This window comes from Bufo bufo, chromosome 4 (assembly GCF_905171765.1).
Source record: "Bufo bufo chromosome 4, aBufBuf1.1, whole genome shotgun sequence".
NCBI lineage: Eukaryota > Metazoa > Chordata > Amphibia > Anura > Bufonidae > Bufo > Bufo bufo.
The window spans coordinates 223,160,761-223,176,284 of NC_053392.1; the positions used below are offsets into that span (position 1 = coordinate 223,160,761).

At 45.4% G+C, this 15,524-nt stretch overlaps 1 protein-coding gene across 2 annotated transcripts in view; it reads left to right on the forward strand.

Moving 5' to 3' along the window:
• Window positions 1-591: 591 nt before the first annotated feature.
• TMEM44 (transmembrane protein 44) overlaps window positions 592-15,524 on the forward strand; it is a 68,393-nt gene continuing 53,460 nt past the window's right edge. Inside the window, exons 1-3 of one of the 2 annotated variants that reach the window (XM_040428332.1) lie at window positions 592-928; window positions 2,756-2,882; window positions 9,724-9,817. In XM_040428332.1, coding sequence (XP_040284266.1) covers window positions 774-928; window positions 2,756-2,882; window positions 9,724-9,817 — 376 coding nt within the window. In that variant the 5' untranslated portion in view covers window positions 592-773. The remainder of the gene's footprint in view (window positions 929-2,755; window positions 2,883-9,723; window positions 9,818-15,524) is intronic. The other variant, XM_040428331.1, reaches the window with a different exon arrangement.

The window sequence follows — 15,524 nt, forward strand, 5'->3', positions numbered from 1 at the left end:
TGTGCAGATAATGTAGTAGATGTTCCATGCAGTCCTATGTAACACCCCACATAACACAATAATTCACTGTGTTACGTGTGGTGTTACATAGGACTGCAGGTAACATCTATGAAATCTGTACTCAGAGAGTTATGAGATGGTGGGGGTCTGACTCCTGGCCCCCCCACCAATCAGCTGTTTGAGGAGACCGCGATGTCCCAGTGAGCGCTGCAGCCTCTTTGCTTCTTACCAAGCACAGTTCTGTCCATTTGATAGCACTATGCTTGGTATTACAGATCAGACCCAATCACTCAGATGAGACAGAGCTGCACCTACACCATGTGAACGATGTCATATGGCCTAGGAAGAGACTTTGGCGCTTACGAAGCACCGCAGCCTCTTCATACAGAAAAAAAACTAAAACTAAAATGGAGGGGGATGGGGCCGAGTTGGGTAGAAAGCCCCGGGCCTATCATGCACTTAATCCGCCCCTGTGTGCAAGTGGTCTGAGACTCGGTTGTGTTTTTACAGCCATATCACAGTTGCTTTTAGTTGCTGTCTACCAGCAGAGTTGTATCAGCTGTAACTGGGAGTACTGGAACCAGCACACCAACCTGCTTACGGCAGGGATGGGCAGGGGGTGCGGCCAGGATGCACAGGTGGAGCAGAGCTTTACCTGCTCCAGTGCTTTGCCTCTATAGCCTGGAAGCATCCACTGACCAGGTATACGGCACACACCTGGTATCAGGAGGATGCCCCCTTACAAGGACTGACATTGCAGAGGAGGGGGCAACATGGAAAGGGCGGGAAACGTCACAGTGAAGGAGGGTCGTAACTCGGGGCTCTGGAACCTGGACTATCTGGTGGCCTGCTTCGCTGAGGAGAAGATCTGCGTGTCCTTCGGGCTCTGGCTGCTGTCCTGCTTGTTCTGGTTCACCTCCTTCTCCCTGTAATGTCACCTATTTCTTCCTCGTTTAGTTTGGCTGCTTTTCCTGCTAAGTGCTCAGTATAGAGGCAGGGAAGGGGTTAAAGTGCCTGCCTGGCGTGCTGAATGAAGTCACTCTTGGCCCACATACTTGAGCAAACACTTCTCCTCTTTAACAAGGTTTATGTAGGAGCCTGTGTGTATATACTTACATACAGTAGCTCAGGGACACTGACTGCAGTACCTACACTTTCTTTTTGTCTGTGGATTATTTATATTTTTTTACCTGGCTTCATAAAATGTTATGTATGTAGTGTAGGATCAATGAAAAGTGGTGCATGGAAAAAGTGGCATAGGTCCACAGGGCATCCAATCAGATTCCACCTTTTATTTTGTAGAGGCTCTTTAGAGAATGAAAGCTGCAACCTGATTGGTTGGCATGGGCCGCTTTTTCTTTGACCTAATTTTGATACCTCTTCCCCATTTTGTGATATCCCCTTTTCACAGACCGATTCTGATTGTAGCAGCTAGATGTATATCGGATCCACGTGGGTCACTGTGAATTCATGACACTTTCTAATATGTCCTTCAGAAGCTGAGAGCTGCGTTGTACACTACAAGGAAGGAAATGCGGTGCCTTTAGCTCCTCACGGCAGTTGTGTTCTTTCCTTGTAGAACCGTGTACAAGATTTCTAGTTTCCATGTACTTTCTACAGGACCAACAAATATATATATGTATATATATATATATGTAACAGGGCTCTTCATACACACATGTACCCTGTGAATTAATTCTAAGGGTACTTTTACACTAGCGTTTTTTCTTTTCTTTTCCGGCATTGAGTTTCACGAAGTAAGGATTTTTGTTAGAACACCGGCATTGCGGTCTGCGCATGCTCAGACCGCAAGAAATGTGAAAAATAAATAAATGCCGGATCCGTTTTTCCGGATGACACCAGAGAGACGGATCCGGCATTTTAATGCATTTGTCATCAGGATCCTGATCCATCTGACAAATGCCATCAGTTTGCATACGTTTTGACGGAACTGAGTGCTGGAATCCTCTGCCGCAAGTGTGAAAGTACCCTAAGACTGTGTTCACATGACCAGCATGCCTGATCCAGTGCGAATGCTGTCTGAAATGCGGACAAATCACTGCCGGACGCCATTATAGTCAATGAGGATCTGCCGGCAATGGCAGATCCGGCCCTCTGCCAGATGTGCTGCCGCAGATGTGAACATACCCTAAAAGTTGAAAAAGGAAGTTTCTAAAACTCTGATATTGATGGTCTATCATTGTCAGTGAAGGGTCTGACACCTGGCACCTCCAAAGATCAGCTGCGTTCTGCCGATCACCAAATCCTCTTCACTGTTTACCATGCAGAGCTCCCTACCTTTATATAGTGGCTGTGCCTGGTATTGCAGCCAGTTAAGTGAATGGGAATGAGCTGCAATACCAGGCACGGCCACTATACAATGTATGGCGCTCTGCCTGATAAACAATGAAGAAGAAACTGAGCTTTGCAGACCACCCCAACCTCGTTAATCAGTTGATCGTGCAGGTGCCAGGAGTTGGACCTCTTTGTTTATAATGGAAGCCACAATGCGAGTGTGAACATCGCCTTAAGTAAATTCACACATTCCAGATTTATAGCAGAAATTTCAGCAAGTCTACTATTCAAATGAATGGGGCTTGTAGAAATCCATGTTCTTGCCGCCTTAGCTGCCCCATTCAGATGAATGGAATTAATTTTCAGTTGCGTGGGAATATTTCCTACCTAATATTTCTGTAATATATACTTTTCATTCTGTAGTATCATTTCTAGTCTTTTTTTTTCAAATATGTTTTAGACATTTCTACTTGAGGTGCAGACGGAAGTCAAGCTATGAAGAATCTGTCTTCTGGAGCATATATGGTTTTTTCGGTTCTACGTGTAACACAATTGGGGCATTATTGTCAAAGCAGCTTACCATCCAGGTATGTATGATAAAACATTTGTTGTACTGTGTGTCAGAAGCGTGTTCTGTTGTGCACTGATCGGGTGCACACATCTACATTTTTAAAGCCTTAGGCCCCTTGCAGACGAGCGTTCCTCCCGCAGCGAGTCTGCAGCGCAGCTCCAGGCCTGAACTCCCAGCGCTGCCGGGGTCACATAGCATTATATTGATTTATGATGCTATGTAACCCTTACAGTTCTGGAATGTATTGGATAACACTGACATAATGCTGCCAGTGTTATCCAATACATTATGTCAGTGTTATCCAATACATTCCAGAACTGTAAGGGTTACATAGCCTCATAAATCAATATAATGCTATATGACCCCCGGCAGCGCTGGGAGTTCAGGCCGGGAGCTGCGATGCAGACTCGCTGCAGGAGGAACGCTGGTCTGCAAGGGCCCCTAGGGTCCAGCTACACGAAGGCATGTGTCACCATGTAGCTGTAGCCTTTTCCTGTTGCCATGTAGCCAGACCCATATAATCATGGTCATCCTGTTTGTATGTATCATGTTGGCACGTCTCTGACATAACAGAAGTCATCACTGGTGGATCTGAGCAATGTGACCCCCACCAATAACTTGAATTGTAGATCAGCTGTTTTTCTGCAGGATTAGAAAAACATGGCTGCTTTCTTCTAGGAATGAAACCACACCCTGACCATGGGTTGCATGTTACATTAGGGCAGTGCTTCTCAATTATTTTCTGTCATGCCCCCCCTAGGAAGAAGAAAACATTTCGCGCCCCCCGCGCGACTGTAAATAGTATCATTTGTCTATAAAATTGTTATAAGTACACCTCTGCATAACACTGTATCCTTATTAACGTATAAGAGAATAAAAAAAGAAAGAAATGTGGATCGGACACACACTTATGGGGGGATCTGTGGATGACGGACACTTATGGGGGATCTGTGGATGATGGACACTTATGGGGGGATCTGTGGATGACGGACACTTATGGGGGGATCTGTGGATGACGGACACTTATGGGGGGATCTGTGGATGACGGACACTTATGGGGGGATCTGTGGATGACGGACACTTATGGGGGGATCTGTGGATGACGGACACTTATGGGGGGATCTGTGGATGACGGACACTTATGGGGGGATCTGTGGATGACGGACACTTATGGGGGGATCTGTGGATGATGGACACTTATGGGGGGATCTGTGGATGACGGACACTTATGGGGGATCTGTGGATGATGGACACTTATGGGGGGATCTGTGGATGACGGACACTTATGGGGGGATCTGTGGATGACGGACACTTATGGTGGGATCTGTGGATGATGGACACTTATGGGGGGGATCTGTGGCTGGCACTGTTACAGGGGGATCTGTGGCTGGCACTGTTATATATGTGCCATCCACAGACCCCCCACCCCATAACAGTGCCATCCACAGTGCCCCCCAGCCCATAACAGTGCCATCCACAGACCCCCACCCCTTAACTGTGCCATCCACAGATTCCGTGTGCCCGCCGCCGCCGTTTAAAGTTATTAAACATGCCCCCCTCACTCCTAATAGTACCGTATATCCGAATTTCTTCTGTATAATGCCGGCAGGCGGGCCGGGCGGCCGGCGCGTCCCTCAGTGACGTCACTTGTCTGCGCCGCCTGCTTCATTCATAAAGCAGGCGGCGCAGGCACGTGACATCACTGAGGGACGCGCCGGCCTCCCGGCCTGCCTGCCGGCATTATACAGAAGAAATTCGGATATACGGTACTATTAGGAGTGAGGGGGGCATGTTTAATAACTTTTAATTCAATAATACATTTTATATTAGTATACCGGAGGGAGCGGTGGGGCGGGGCTATAGTACAGTGACCGCACCGCCCCACCGCTATTGCCGGCCCCCAGCTCCTCCTCCCAGTCCCTCCCCCGGCCCCCGCTCCGTACATCGCGTCCAGCGCCTGCGCCGGCCTCTGATCAGATGGGAGATGAGTGCTTCCACAATGGAAGCGCTCATCTCCCTGCCGCATATTACACTGCGAGCTGTGGGCCGCCCGGCACACCTGTTGCTATGGCGCCCTGTGCGGCCGCACAGCCCGCACACCCCAAAGGCCGGCCCTGATTACGAGCCCCCCTTTACGGAGCCTGGCGCCCCCCCTGGGGGGCGCGCCCCACTATTTGAGAAGCACTGCATTAGGGTATGATTGTTAATGGCCACGTGGATTTGCAGGTTACCACAAGGCCATTAAAAATGAACAGCAAATAAACAATTTGGTTGTAATCTAATCCTGCTGAGGCTTGTATGGGTGCACAGTACTCGGCCACAAGGTGGCCACGTCCCATCCACAGCACAGCCATGACATGATGAGGTTACTCAACCTGTAGACAAGGGTGGCACTGATTTTTGAGGAAAGTAGAATTTTTTTTTTTTAATGCAATTCTGTGGTATTTATTCACTACCGAGAGGGCCCAAGAGCCATGGGGGGGAATTTATTATGATAAGAATATTTGAAGTCAGTTTTGCTTGAGTCTGTGTTGGAGTACTTTTATGCCACATTTATCAAAGGTAATATGTTGCTTGATGAATTTGGTTTGTTCTTAAAGAGTAACTAAACCTTTATATAAACTTTTAATATGTTATCCCTAATAAAACTATAATATACTTTATTAATCAATTTTCTATTTTAAATACACTTTTCCCTACCTAAAGCATTCACTGTGCACTTAAAATTCTGCTCTTTGTACACGGCTGAGCTGTCAGTGGTGTACAGAGTACATTCTATCAATGGGGTTGCAGCAGCACTTTGAGTACAAGCGGGCGTGCACATTGCTGCTCCTGCCCGTGCTCCCCGGAGCATTACTAACTATTGACATTGCACATGGGTACCCTGTACAAGGGGCATAGCTATAGGGGAAGCTGCTGCTTTGGGGCCCTGACGCAAAAGGGGCCCATCCAGGAGGACTAAAAGATTTAGTCAGGGCCCCCTCAACAGTATTACACAATGAAAGTATAGACAGTGTAGGAGACAGATGGAACAGCTGCCGGGCCGGGTCTGAGAGAGCGATCTTTACTAGCCACAGGAATGGGGGCGGCATGAAAGGAAGGGGTTGTGAAAAAATTACGGGGGGAGGGGGGCCCCATTCAAAAATTTGCTGTGGGGCCCAGTCATTTCTAGCTACGCCACTGCCCTGTACCCATGTACTATGCCAGGATTAGCTGAGCAGAGCGAGCTCCTCCTTTTGCCTGCTCCGCTAAGCTGAGAGAACTGCATGTCAGCTCTTAGCTTAGCGGAGCAGGCAGAAGCAGGAGCCCGCTCTGCTCAGCTAATCCTGGCATAGTACATGGGTACAGGGTACCCATGTGCAATGCCAATGGTTAGTAATCCTCCGGGGAGCACGGGCAAGAGCAGAAATGTTCACTCCCACTTGTACTCAAAGCGCTGCTGCAACTGCAACAGGCGGCCTCACCCCAGGGCCTCTATATAACGCGTCCCAGGTGTAGGAAATGCCGAGTAGTGTTATGGTGAGGCCCAAATGTCTTGGCAGGGAAAGGTGTAGTAAAAATAGAAAATTGATTGAGAGAGCTTTATTAGGGCATTAAGGACAACATATTAAAAGTTTATATAAAGGTTTAGTTATTCTTTAAACCTAACACTTTTGTCTAGAGAAGCTACTCCAGTTTCCTACTCCACCCTCCTCCTGGAATGAGATTGTTACTTTTTTTTTTAAAAGTCGCAATGATAAATTTGGAGTGAAACTCATTAACATAGCTAACAACACCCACTTTTGCACCCATATTACAAAACTGGAGTAAGTGGTGTAAAAATTTAAAAAGTCGCAAAAGTTTGCTCAAGTGAGTGTAAAAGTCGCAAATTTTTGCGCAAGTGCTTAAATTTTGCACAAGTGAGTGCAAAAAAGTCACAAAAGCCCTATTTTGCGACTTTATGATGCCAGAATTCTGGAGTGAAGGTATGATCAATCAGGGCCATAGGGTTTTCTGGAGCTTCACAACTCCATTGCTGGTGAGGGACAACACTGATTACTTTTGACTTTTTTTATTCTATATCAGAGGTTTTCCATAATTGCAATTGGAAGGTCATAAACTCCAATACAGAAGTCCATTTTCAACATCTGTATAACACCGATCCTGAATATGGTGCCCATATAATTGTATTGTTACTAGAGGAGAATACAGTGCCTCAAATATTACTAAGGGTTCGTGCACACAACAGTACACGTGTATCTACTGTACTACTGGTGTGCAGTATGGACCCATAGGCACTCCATAATATTTGACTGTGTTCATTCACAGGATTGTGTCTGTTTTTATGCCGATTAAAGAATGGAGCCGGGGAAAACAGTACATGAATTCCTTGTGTTTGCTATCCATTTTTTTTTTCATTGAATGAGCAGTCTGATCTGCAGCTAGCGTTGTGGATCGGGCACATGGATGCGTTACAAAACAGATTTGTGAATAGCTTTGACTTGTATAGGTCAGTGTTCTGTCCATTTTAGAAATGGCATAAGGAAAAGATTAGTGAATAACCACTTAAACGGGATTTCCAGAATACAACATCATCTATCCTTCGACTAGACCGTCACAGTATGATAGATGGGAGTTCTACCACCATGACCTTACCGATGAGCAAAGCAGTAACCAGCACAGCAACATCTATTCGAAAGTTACCCTCAGGGCCGGTGCAACCATATAGGCGAACTAGGCGTTCGCCTAGGGCGCCGGCCTGCTGGGCTCTTCCTGACTGGGGCTGTAACCCTGGGCGAGCGGCTCTTGAGCCGCCCCCAGCGCCGTTACAGGGGGGCCAGGAGGTGGAGGTCCTTCTTAAATATGGCAGAGCAGGCATCTGCTTACCCTGATGGCAGGTGCCTGCTCTGCCAGTAAATTACTGGAGGAGAGGAAGCGGGGCGGCAAGGGAGGCTGTTCTAGCAGCTCCCCACTCCTCCTTCGTGCGCCCTCTGTGATGCCGGAATATGACGTCATTCCGGCCCCGGCATACTAAACGGCGCGCTGGAGGACTGAGGAGCTGCACCACACTGGACCCCAGGGAGGTGAGTGTTAAGTGTTTGACTGAGTGAGTGTCTGCCTGTGTATTTATGTCTGTGAGTGAGTGTATGTATGTCTGTCTTTCTGTCAGTAAATGTATGTGTGTCTGTCATTGAGTGTCTGTGTGTGTGTGTATGTCAGTGAGTATGTGGATGTTTGTCAGTGAGTATATGTGTGTGTTTGTCTGCCAGTGAGTGAGTGTCTGTGGCTGTCTGTGAGTCTGGCTGTCAGTGACTGGGTGACATGAGGGGGTGGCAAAAATCCTTGCACCGGCCCTGGTTACCCTGCCTGGTACGGCAGCTACCACATTCAATGTTACATCCTGGAAAACCCTTGTACATGTGTACTATTGCAAGACCATTTAAAAAAAAAAAAATAAAAATGTCCCCAAAGGTGTATATAGCTGTTATCATTGCAGTTTACTCATTTTGGGCTAAATATCATTTTAAGTGCATCTACAGATTGTTGCTCTCTGCCTCACACTGAATCCATCAGGTAGCTGCTTTGACGGCTGGATCTGTAGCTCTTATCTCTGAACTCATGACAGCTCATAAACACTCATTTAAGCCCTATAGCAGGGATCAGCAACCTCCGGCACTCCAGATGTTCTGAAACTACAACTCCCAGAGTGATCCATTCACTTCTATGGGAGTTGTGAGAACAGCCGAGCATGTTTGCATGCTGGGAGTTGTAGTTTCACAGCAGCTGGAGTGCCGAAGGTTGCTGATCCCTGCCCTATAGGATTTAGCTGTGATGAGTTTTATAAGCTGGTCAGAGATGAGGGCTACAGATCTGGCCATCAGAGCAGCTCCCTGACAGATTCAGTGTGAGGCAGAGAGTAATGGTCTCATCTGTAGATGCACTGAAACTAAAATCTGGAGAGGAAAAACTATTGAAATTTTTATAATAATGGCCAGTTGAAAAAATAGTTTTTAGTCCAAAATAAGTAAAATGAATTGAATGCTGTAGAATTGTGATAGACAGTTTAGGTGTAGATCTGTTGATGCAGGATCTGGTAGGCGACGGTATTGATTTTCTTGTATAGTACACTTTGGTGACATTGCATATCAGCTTTCGATTTCAAAAAGGAGAATACTTTATGAATAGTGTCCTTTTCAGAGCACATAAGGCTACTTTCACATTAGCGTTTTTTGCGTCATGAATCTGCAAAAATGCTTCCGTTACCATAATACAACCGCATGCATCTGTCATGAACGTATCCGGTTGTATTATGTCTTCTATAGCCAAGACAGATCCGTCATGAACACCATTGAAGGTCAATGGAGAAACCGATCCGTTTTCTATTGTCAGAGAAAACTGATCCGTCCCCATTGACTCGCATTGTGTGCCAGGACGGATTCGTCTTGCTCCACGCCACATCGCGGACAGAAAAGCGCTACTTGCAGCGTTATTCTGTCTGCGATGAGGACGGAACAGAATGAATTTTGGTGCATTTCATTTTGTTCAGTTCAGTTTTGTCCCTATTGACAATGAATGGGGACAAAACTGAAGCGTTTTCTTCCTCTATTGAGATTCTATGACGCATCTCAATAGCGGAATTGAAAACGCTAGTGTGAAAGTAGCCTCAGCTGGTTGTGTTCACATGTGAGCAGTGCTTATACAGTAAGCGAACTCATGTAAAGCCAAACATCTGATTCAGACTTGTCTGTGCTATACATTTATTTACATGTTCATGGTATTTAGCTATTTTATCCTGCACGTTCTTATGTATTTTATTACATATGATCATTATGTATGCATGTTATCTAAATGATCTCTTTCCTCCCTTTTGTTAACAGATCATCACCGGGGCATTTATGGCATTGTCGGATGTTATAAACTTTGTGTTGACTTTATTCCCGGCATGTAACTCCAGGCGCAGAGTGAGATTAAGTAAGTAATACAATTGCAGAGGTTATGGAAGAATGTTTTTAAAGCTTCGTTCAATTTTGAGGTTTTGAATGCAGAATTACACTCTTCAACATTGGAATTGCAGCACCAAGAAGGAAATGTCGGGGAATTATGGAAATCACAGGATTGATAGATATGTTAATGATATGCAAATGATAAAAATTGAAGACAAAATAATAAAAAATCTTGACTTGTATAGCACAGAAATAGATGCACTTACCTGCCTTTGCTGCTATCAATGCAGTTATTAATAGATGTCTGAGTAATGTTCGGCCACGGTGAATGCACTTGGGCACGCAAATCATCGAGATCCAAGGCTGGCTGCTCCCTGCAATTGCTGACCAATGACACCCAGATCAGCTAGATGGGAAACAGGTCTGGAGACGCTGCAGGCTGTGGTAGCATGTTTAGGTCACACAGGCTGCTCGCAGTAGGACGAGCAACATATGACCTGGAGTTGTTCTGTTGAAATATGGCTCCTGGGACACTTTGGTGAAATGTGTGTACCACTTTTTCTATGACCAAATCAATGTAAGGCTACATGCACACGACCGTGTTGTTTTTTGCGGTCCGTGGATCTGCAAAAAAACAGAAGCCGCCCGTGTGCCTTCCGCAATTTGCGGAACAGAACGGCGGCCCATTGTAGACATGACTATTCTTGTGAGGCAAAATGGACAAGAATAGGACATGCTATATTGTTTTTGCGGGGCCTCGGAACGGAGCAACGGATGCGGACAGAACATGGAGTGCTGTCCGCATCTTTTACAGCCCCATTGAAGTGAACTGGTCACCAGGTTTCACCCCTGTCAGCTAAACATATGCTGATGTTCAGGGCCTCATCAGGATTCCTAATGTGGGCTTCTAAATGTGATCTGTAGCCTTATTTTGCTAAAAAACAGGTTTTACTAACCTGTCACTCAAAGAAATAAGGTGCCCAAGGGGATGTCAAGGGATGCAAGGTGCCGGCCGCACCCACCGCCGTTCGTGCCCAGCGCCGCCTTTCCAGACTTCTGTACCGCCTCCTAATCCTCTGTGCCGCCTCTCGCTCTCCCTCCTCCTGCTGTAAGATATCGCGCGTGCGCACAGGCTCTGAGAGGCTGGCGCCAGAGTGCAGGTCATACCTGGGTTGAGCAGGTCATACCTGGGCGCATGCGCACTTTGCTTCAAGAAGCCAAATCGAGAAGTCCGCACGGGCGCATCAGGCAGAGCCCTGTGCGCAAGCGCGAGATCTTACAGCAGAAGGAGGGGGGAGGGAGAGAGAGCGAGAGGCGGCACAGAGGATTAGGAGGCGGTGCAGAAGTCTGGAAAGGCGGTGCTGGGCACGAACGGCGGTGGGTGCGGCGGGCACCTTGCATCCCTTGACATCCCCTGACATCCCCTTGGGCACCTTATTTCTTTGAGTGACAGGTTAGTAAAACCTGTTTTTTAGCTAAATAAGTCCGAGACAAAAGCAGGACATATCACTGAAGAAGATAGCCCTCCATTTCCGTCTTACTGCTGAGGGCAGTAGCCTGAGTTCAATGGAACACCTGTAGCTGGTTGAGAATGTTGTGCTTAAGCCGTTGTTGTCCTCCGAACCACTGAGACACGTTGAACAGTGTTGACATCTCAGCCTAGGTGCGTAGTGATTTGCGGGAGTGATAAACTAAGGATTCTGTCCCTCTCAGTTTGTGACAAGTGGCGATAACTGGCATGTCGATGAAAAAGAGGCATCTCCCAAACAACTTGATCTGATTTTTATTTTATTTTTTTACATTTCATGTGTCCAAAAAAACTTGTGACTTTTTTTTGCCCCTCCCACACAATACAGATTAGAGCGAGGTGCTTAAACACCCTTAAAGACCAGGCCACTTTTTACACTTCTGACCTACCCTACTTTCACCGTTTATTGCTCGGTCATGCAACTTACCACCCAAATAAATTTTACCTCCTTTTCTTCTCACTAATAGAGCTTTCATTTGGTGGTATTTCATTGCTGCTGACATTTTTCCTTTTTTTGTTATTAATCGAAATTTAACGATTTTTTTTTGCAAAAAAATGACATTTTTCACTTTCAGTTGTAAAATTTTGCAAAAAAAACGACATCCATATATAAATTTTGCTCTAAATTTATTGTTCTACATGTCTTTGATAAAAAAAAAAATGTTTGGGTAAAAAAAAATGGTTTGGGTAAAAGTTATAGCGTTTACTACTTTATTTCCGCTTTTTGAAGCAGCTCTGACTTTCTGAGCACCTGTCATGTTTCCTGAGGTTCTACAATGGCCAGACAGTACAAACACCCCACAAATGACCCCATTTCGGAAAGTAGACACCCTAAGGTATTCGCTGATGGGCATAGTGAGTTCATAGAACTTTTTATTTTTTGTCACAAGTTAGCGGAAAATGATGATATATTTTTTTCTTTTTTTTCTTACAAAGTCTCATATTCCACTAACTTGTGACAAAAAATAAAAAGTTCTATGAACTCACTATGCCCATCAGCGAATACCTTTGAGTGTCTTCTTTCCAAAATGGGGTCACTTGTGGGGTAGTTATACTGCCCTGGCATTCTAGGGGCCCAAATGTGTGGTAAGGAGTTTGAAATCAAATTCTGTAAAAAATGGCCGGTGAAATCCGAAAGGTGTTCTTTGGAATGTGGGCCCCTTTGCCCACCTAGGCTGTAAAAAAGTGTCACACATGTGGTATCTCCGTACTCAGGAGAAGTTGGGGAATGTGTTTTGGGGTGTCATTTTACATATACCCATGCTGGGTGAGGATAAATATCTTGGTCAAATGCCAACTTTGTATAAAAAAATGGGAAAAGTTGTCTTTTGCCAAAATATTTCTCTCACCCAGCATGGGTATATGTAAAATGACACCCCAAAACACATTCCTCAACTTCTCCTGAATACGGAGATACCACATGTGTGACACTTTTTTGCAGCCTAGGTGGGCAAAGGGGCCCACATTCCAAAGAGCACCTTTCGGATTTCACCGGCCATTTTTTACAGAATTTGATTTCAAACTACTTACCACACATTTGGGCCCCTAGAATGCCAGGGCAGTATACCTACCCCACAAGTGACCCCATTTTGGAAAGAAGACACCCCAAGGTATTCGCTGATGGGCATAGTGAGTTCATGGAAGTTTTTATTTTTTGTCACAAGTTAGTGGAATATGAGACTTTGTAAGAAAAAAAAATAAAAAATACATCATTTTCCACTAACTTGTGACAAAAAATAAAAAATTCTAGGAACTCGCCATGCCCCTCACGGAATACCTTGGGGTGTCTTCTTTCCAAAATGGGGTCACTGCCCATTTATAGTTATACTGCCCTGGCATTCTAGGGGCCCAAATGTGTGGTAAGGAGTTTGAAATCAAATTCTGTAAAAAATGGCCGGTGAATAGAGTTGAGCGAACACCTGGATGTTCGGGTTCGAGAAGTTCGGCCGAACTTCCCGGAAATGTTCGGGATCCGAACCCGACCCGAACTTCGTCCCGAACCCCATTGAAGTCAATGGGGACCCGAACTTTTGGGCACTAAAAAGGCTGTAAAACAGCCCAGGAAAGAGCTAGAGGGCTGCAAAAGGCAGCAACATGTAGGTAAATCCCTTGCAAACAAATGTGGATAGGGAAATGAATTAAAATTAAAATTAAAAAAATAAAAATTAACCAATATCAATTGGACAGAGGGTCCCATAGCAGAGAATCTGGCTTCACGTCAGCAGAGAATCAGTCTCTTCATGCCATAGCAGAGAATCTGGCTTCATGTCAGCACAGAATCAGTCTTCATGTCATAGCAGAGAATCAGGCTTCACGTCACCCACCACTGGAACAGGCCACTGTCACACATTTAGACCCAGGCAGAGGAGAGAGATCCCGTAACAGAGAATCTGGCCTTATGTCAGCACAGAATCTGTCTTCATGTCATAGCAGAGAATCTGGCTTTACGTCACCCACCACTGGAACAGGCCACTGTCACACATTTAGGCCCTGGCACCCAGACAGAGGAGAGAGGTCCCGTAACAGAGAATCTGGCTTCATGTCAGCACAGAATCAGTCTTCATGTCATAGCAGAGAATCAGGCTTCACGTCACCCACCACTGGAACAGGCCACTGTCAGATATTTTTAGGGCCCGGCACCCAGACAGAGGAGAGGTTCATTCAACTTTGGGTTGCCCCGCAATATAATGGTAAAATGAAAATAAAAATAGGATTGAATGAGGAAGTGCCCTGGAGTAGAATAATATATTGTTAAGGGGAGGTAGTTAATATCTAATCTGCACAAGGGATGGACAGGTCCTGTGGGATCCATGCCTGGTTCATTTTTATGAACGTCAGCTTGTCCACATTGGCTGTAGACAGGCGGCTGCGTTTGTCTGTAATGACACCCCCTGCCGTGCTGAATACACGTTCAGACAAAACGCTGGCCGCCGGGCAGGCCAGCACCTCCAAGGCATAAAAGGCTAGCTCTGGCCACGTGGACAAGTGTATAGTGTATAACTACCCCACAAGTGACCCCATTTTGGAAAGAAGACACCCCAAGGTATTCGCTGATGGGCATAGTGAGCTCATGGAAGTTTTTATTTTTTGTCACAAGTTAGTGGAATATGAGACTTTTGTAAGAAAAAAAAATATAAAAATCATCATTTTCCACTAACTTGTGACAAAAAATAAATTCTAGGAACTCGCCATGCCCCTCACGGAATACCTTGGGGTGTCTTCTTTCCAAAATAGGGTCACTTGTGGGGTAGTTATACTGCCCTGGCATTCTAGGGGCCCAAATGTGTGGTAAGGAGTTTGAAATCAAATTCTGTAAAAAAATGGCCGGTGAAATCCGAAAGGTGCTCTTTGGAATGTGGGCCCCTTTGCCCACCTAGGCTGCAAAAAAGTGTCACACATGTGGTATCTCCGTATTCAGGAGAAGTTGGGGAATGTGTTTTGGGGTGTCATTTTACATATACCCATGCTGGGTGAGAGAAATATCTTGGCAAAAGACAACTTTTCCCATTTTTTTATACAAAGTTGGCATTTGACCAAGATATTTATCTCACCCAGCATGGGTATATGTAAAATGACACCCCAAAACACATTCCCCAACTTCTCCTGAGTACGGCGATACCACATGTGTGACACTTTTTTGCAGCCTAGATGCGCAAAGGTGCCCAAATTCCTTTTAGGAGGGCATTTTTAGACATTTGGATACCAGACTTCTTCTCAGGCTTTGGGGCCCCTAAAATGCCAGGGCAGTATAAATACCCCACATGTGACCCCATTTTGGAAAGAAAACACCCCAAGGTATTCAATGAGGGGCATGGCGAGTTCATATAAAAAAAAAAAATTTGGCACAAGTTAGCGGAAATAGATTTTTTTTTATTTTTTTATTATTTTTTTTTCTCACAAAGTCTCCCTTTCCGCTAACTTGGGACAAAAATTTCAATATTTCATGGACTCAATATGCCCCTCAGCAAATACCTTGGTGTGTCTTCTTTCCAAAATGGTGTTATTTGTGGGGTGTTTGTACTGCCCTGGCATTTGAGGGTCTCCGCAATCATTACATGTATGCCCAGCATTAGGAGTTTCTGCTATTCTCCTTATATTGAGCATACGGGTAATGAGATTTTTTTTTTTCGTTCAGCCTCTGGGCTGAAAGAAAAAAATGAACGGCACAGATTTCTTCATTCGCATCGATCAATGTGGATGAAAAAAT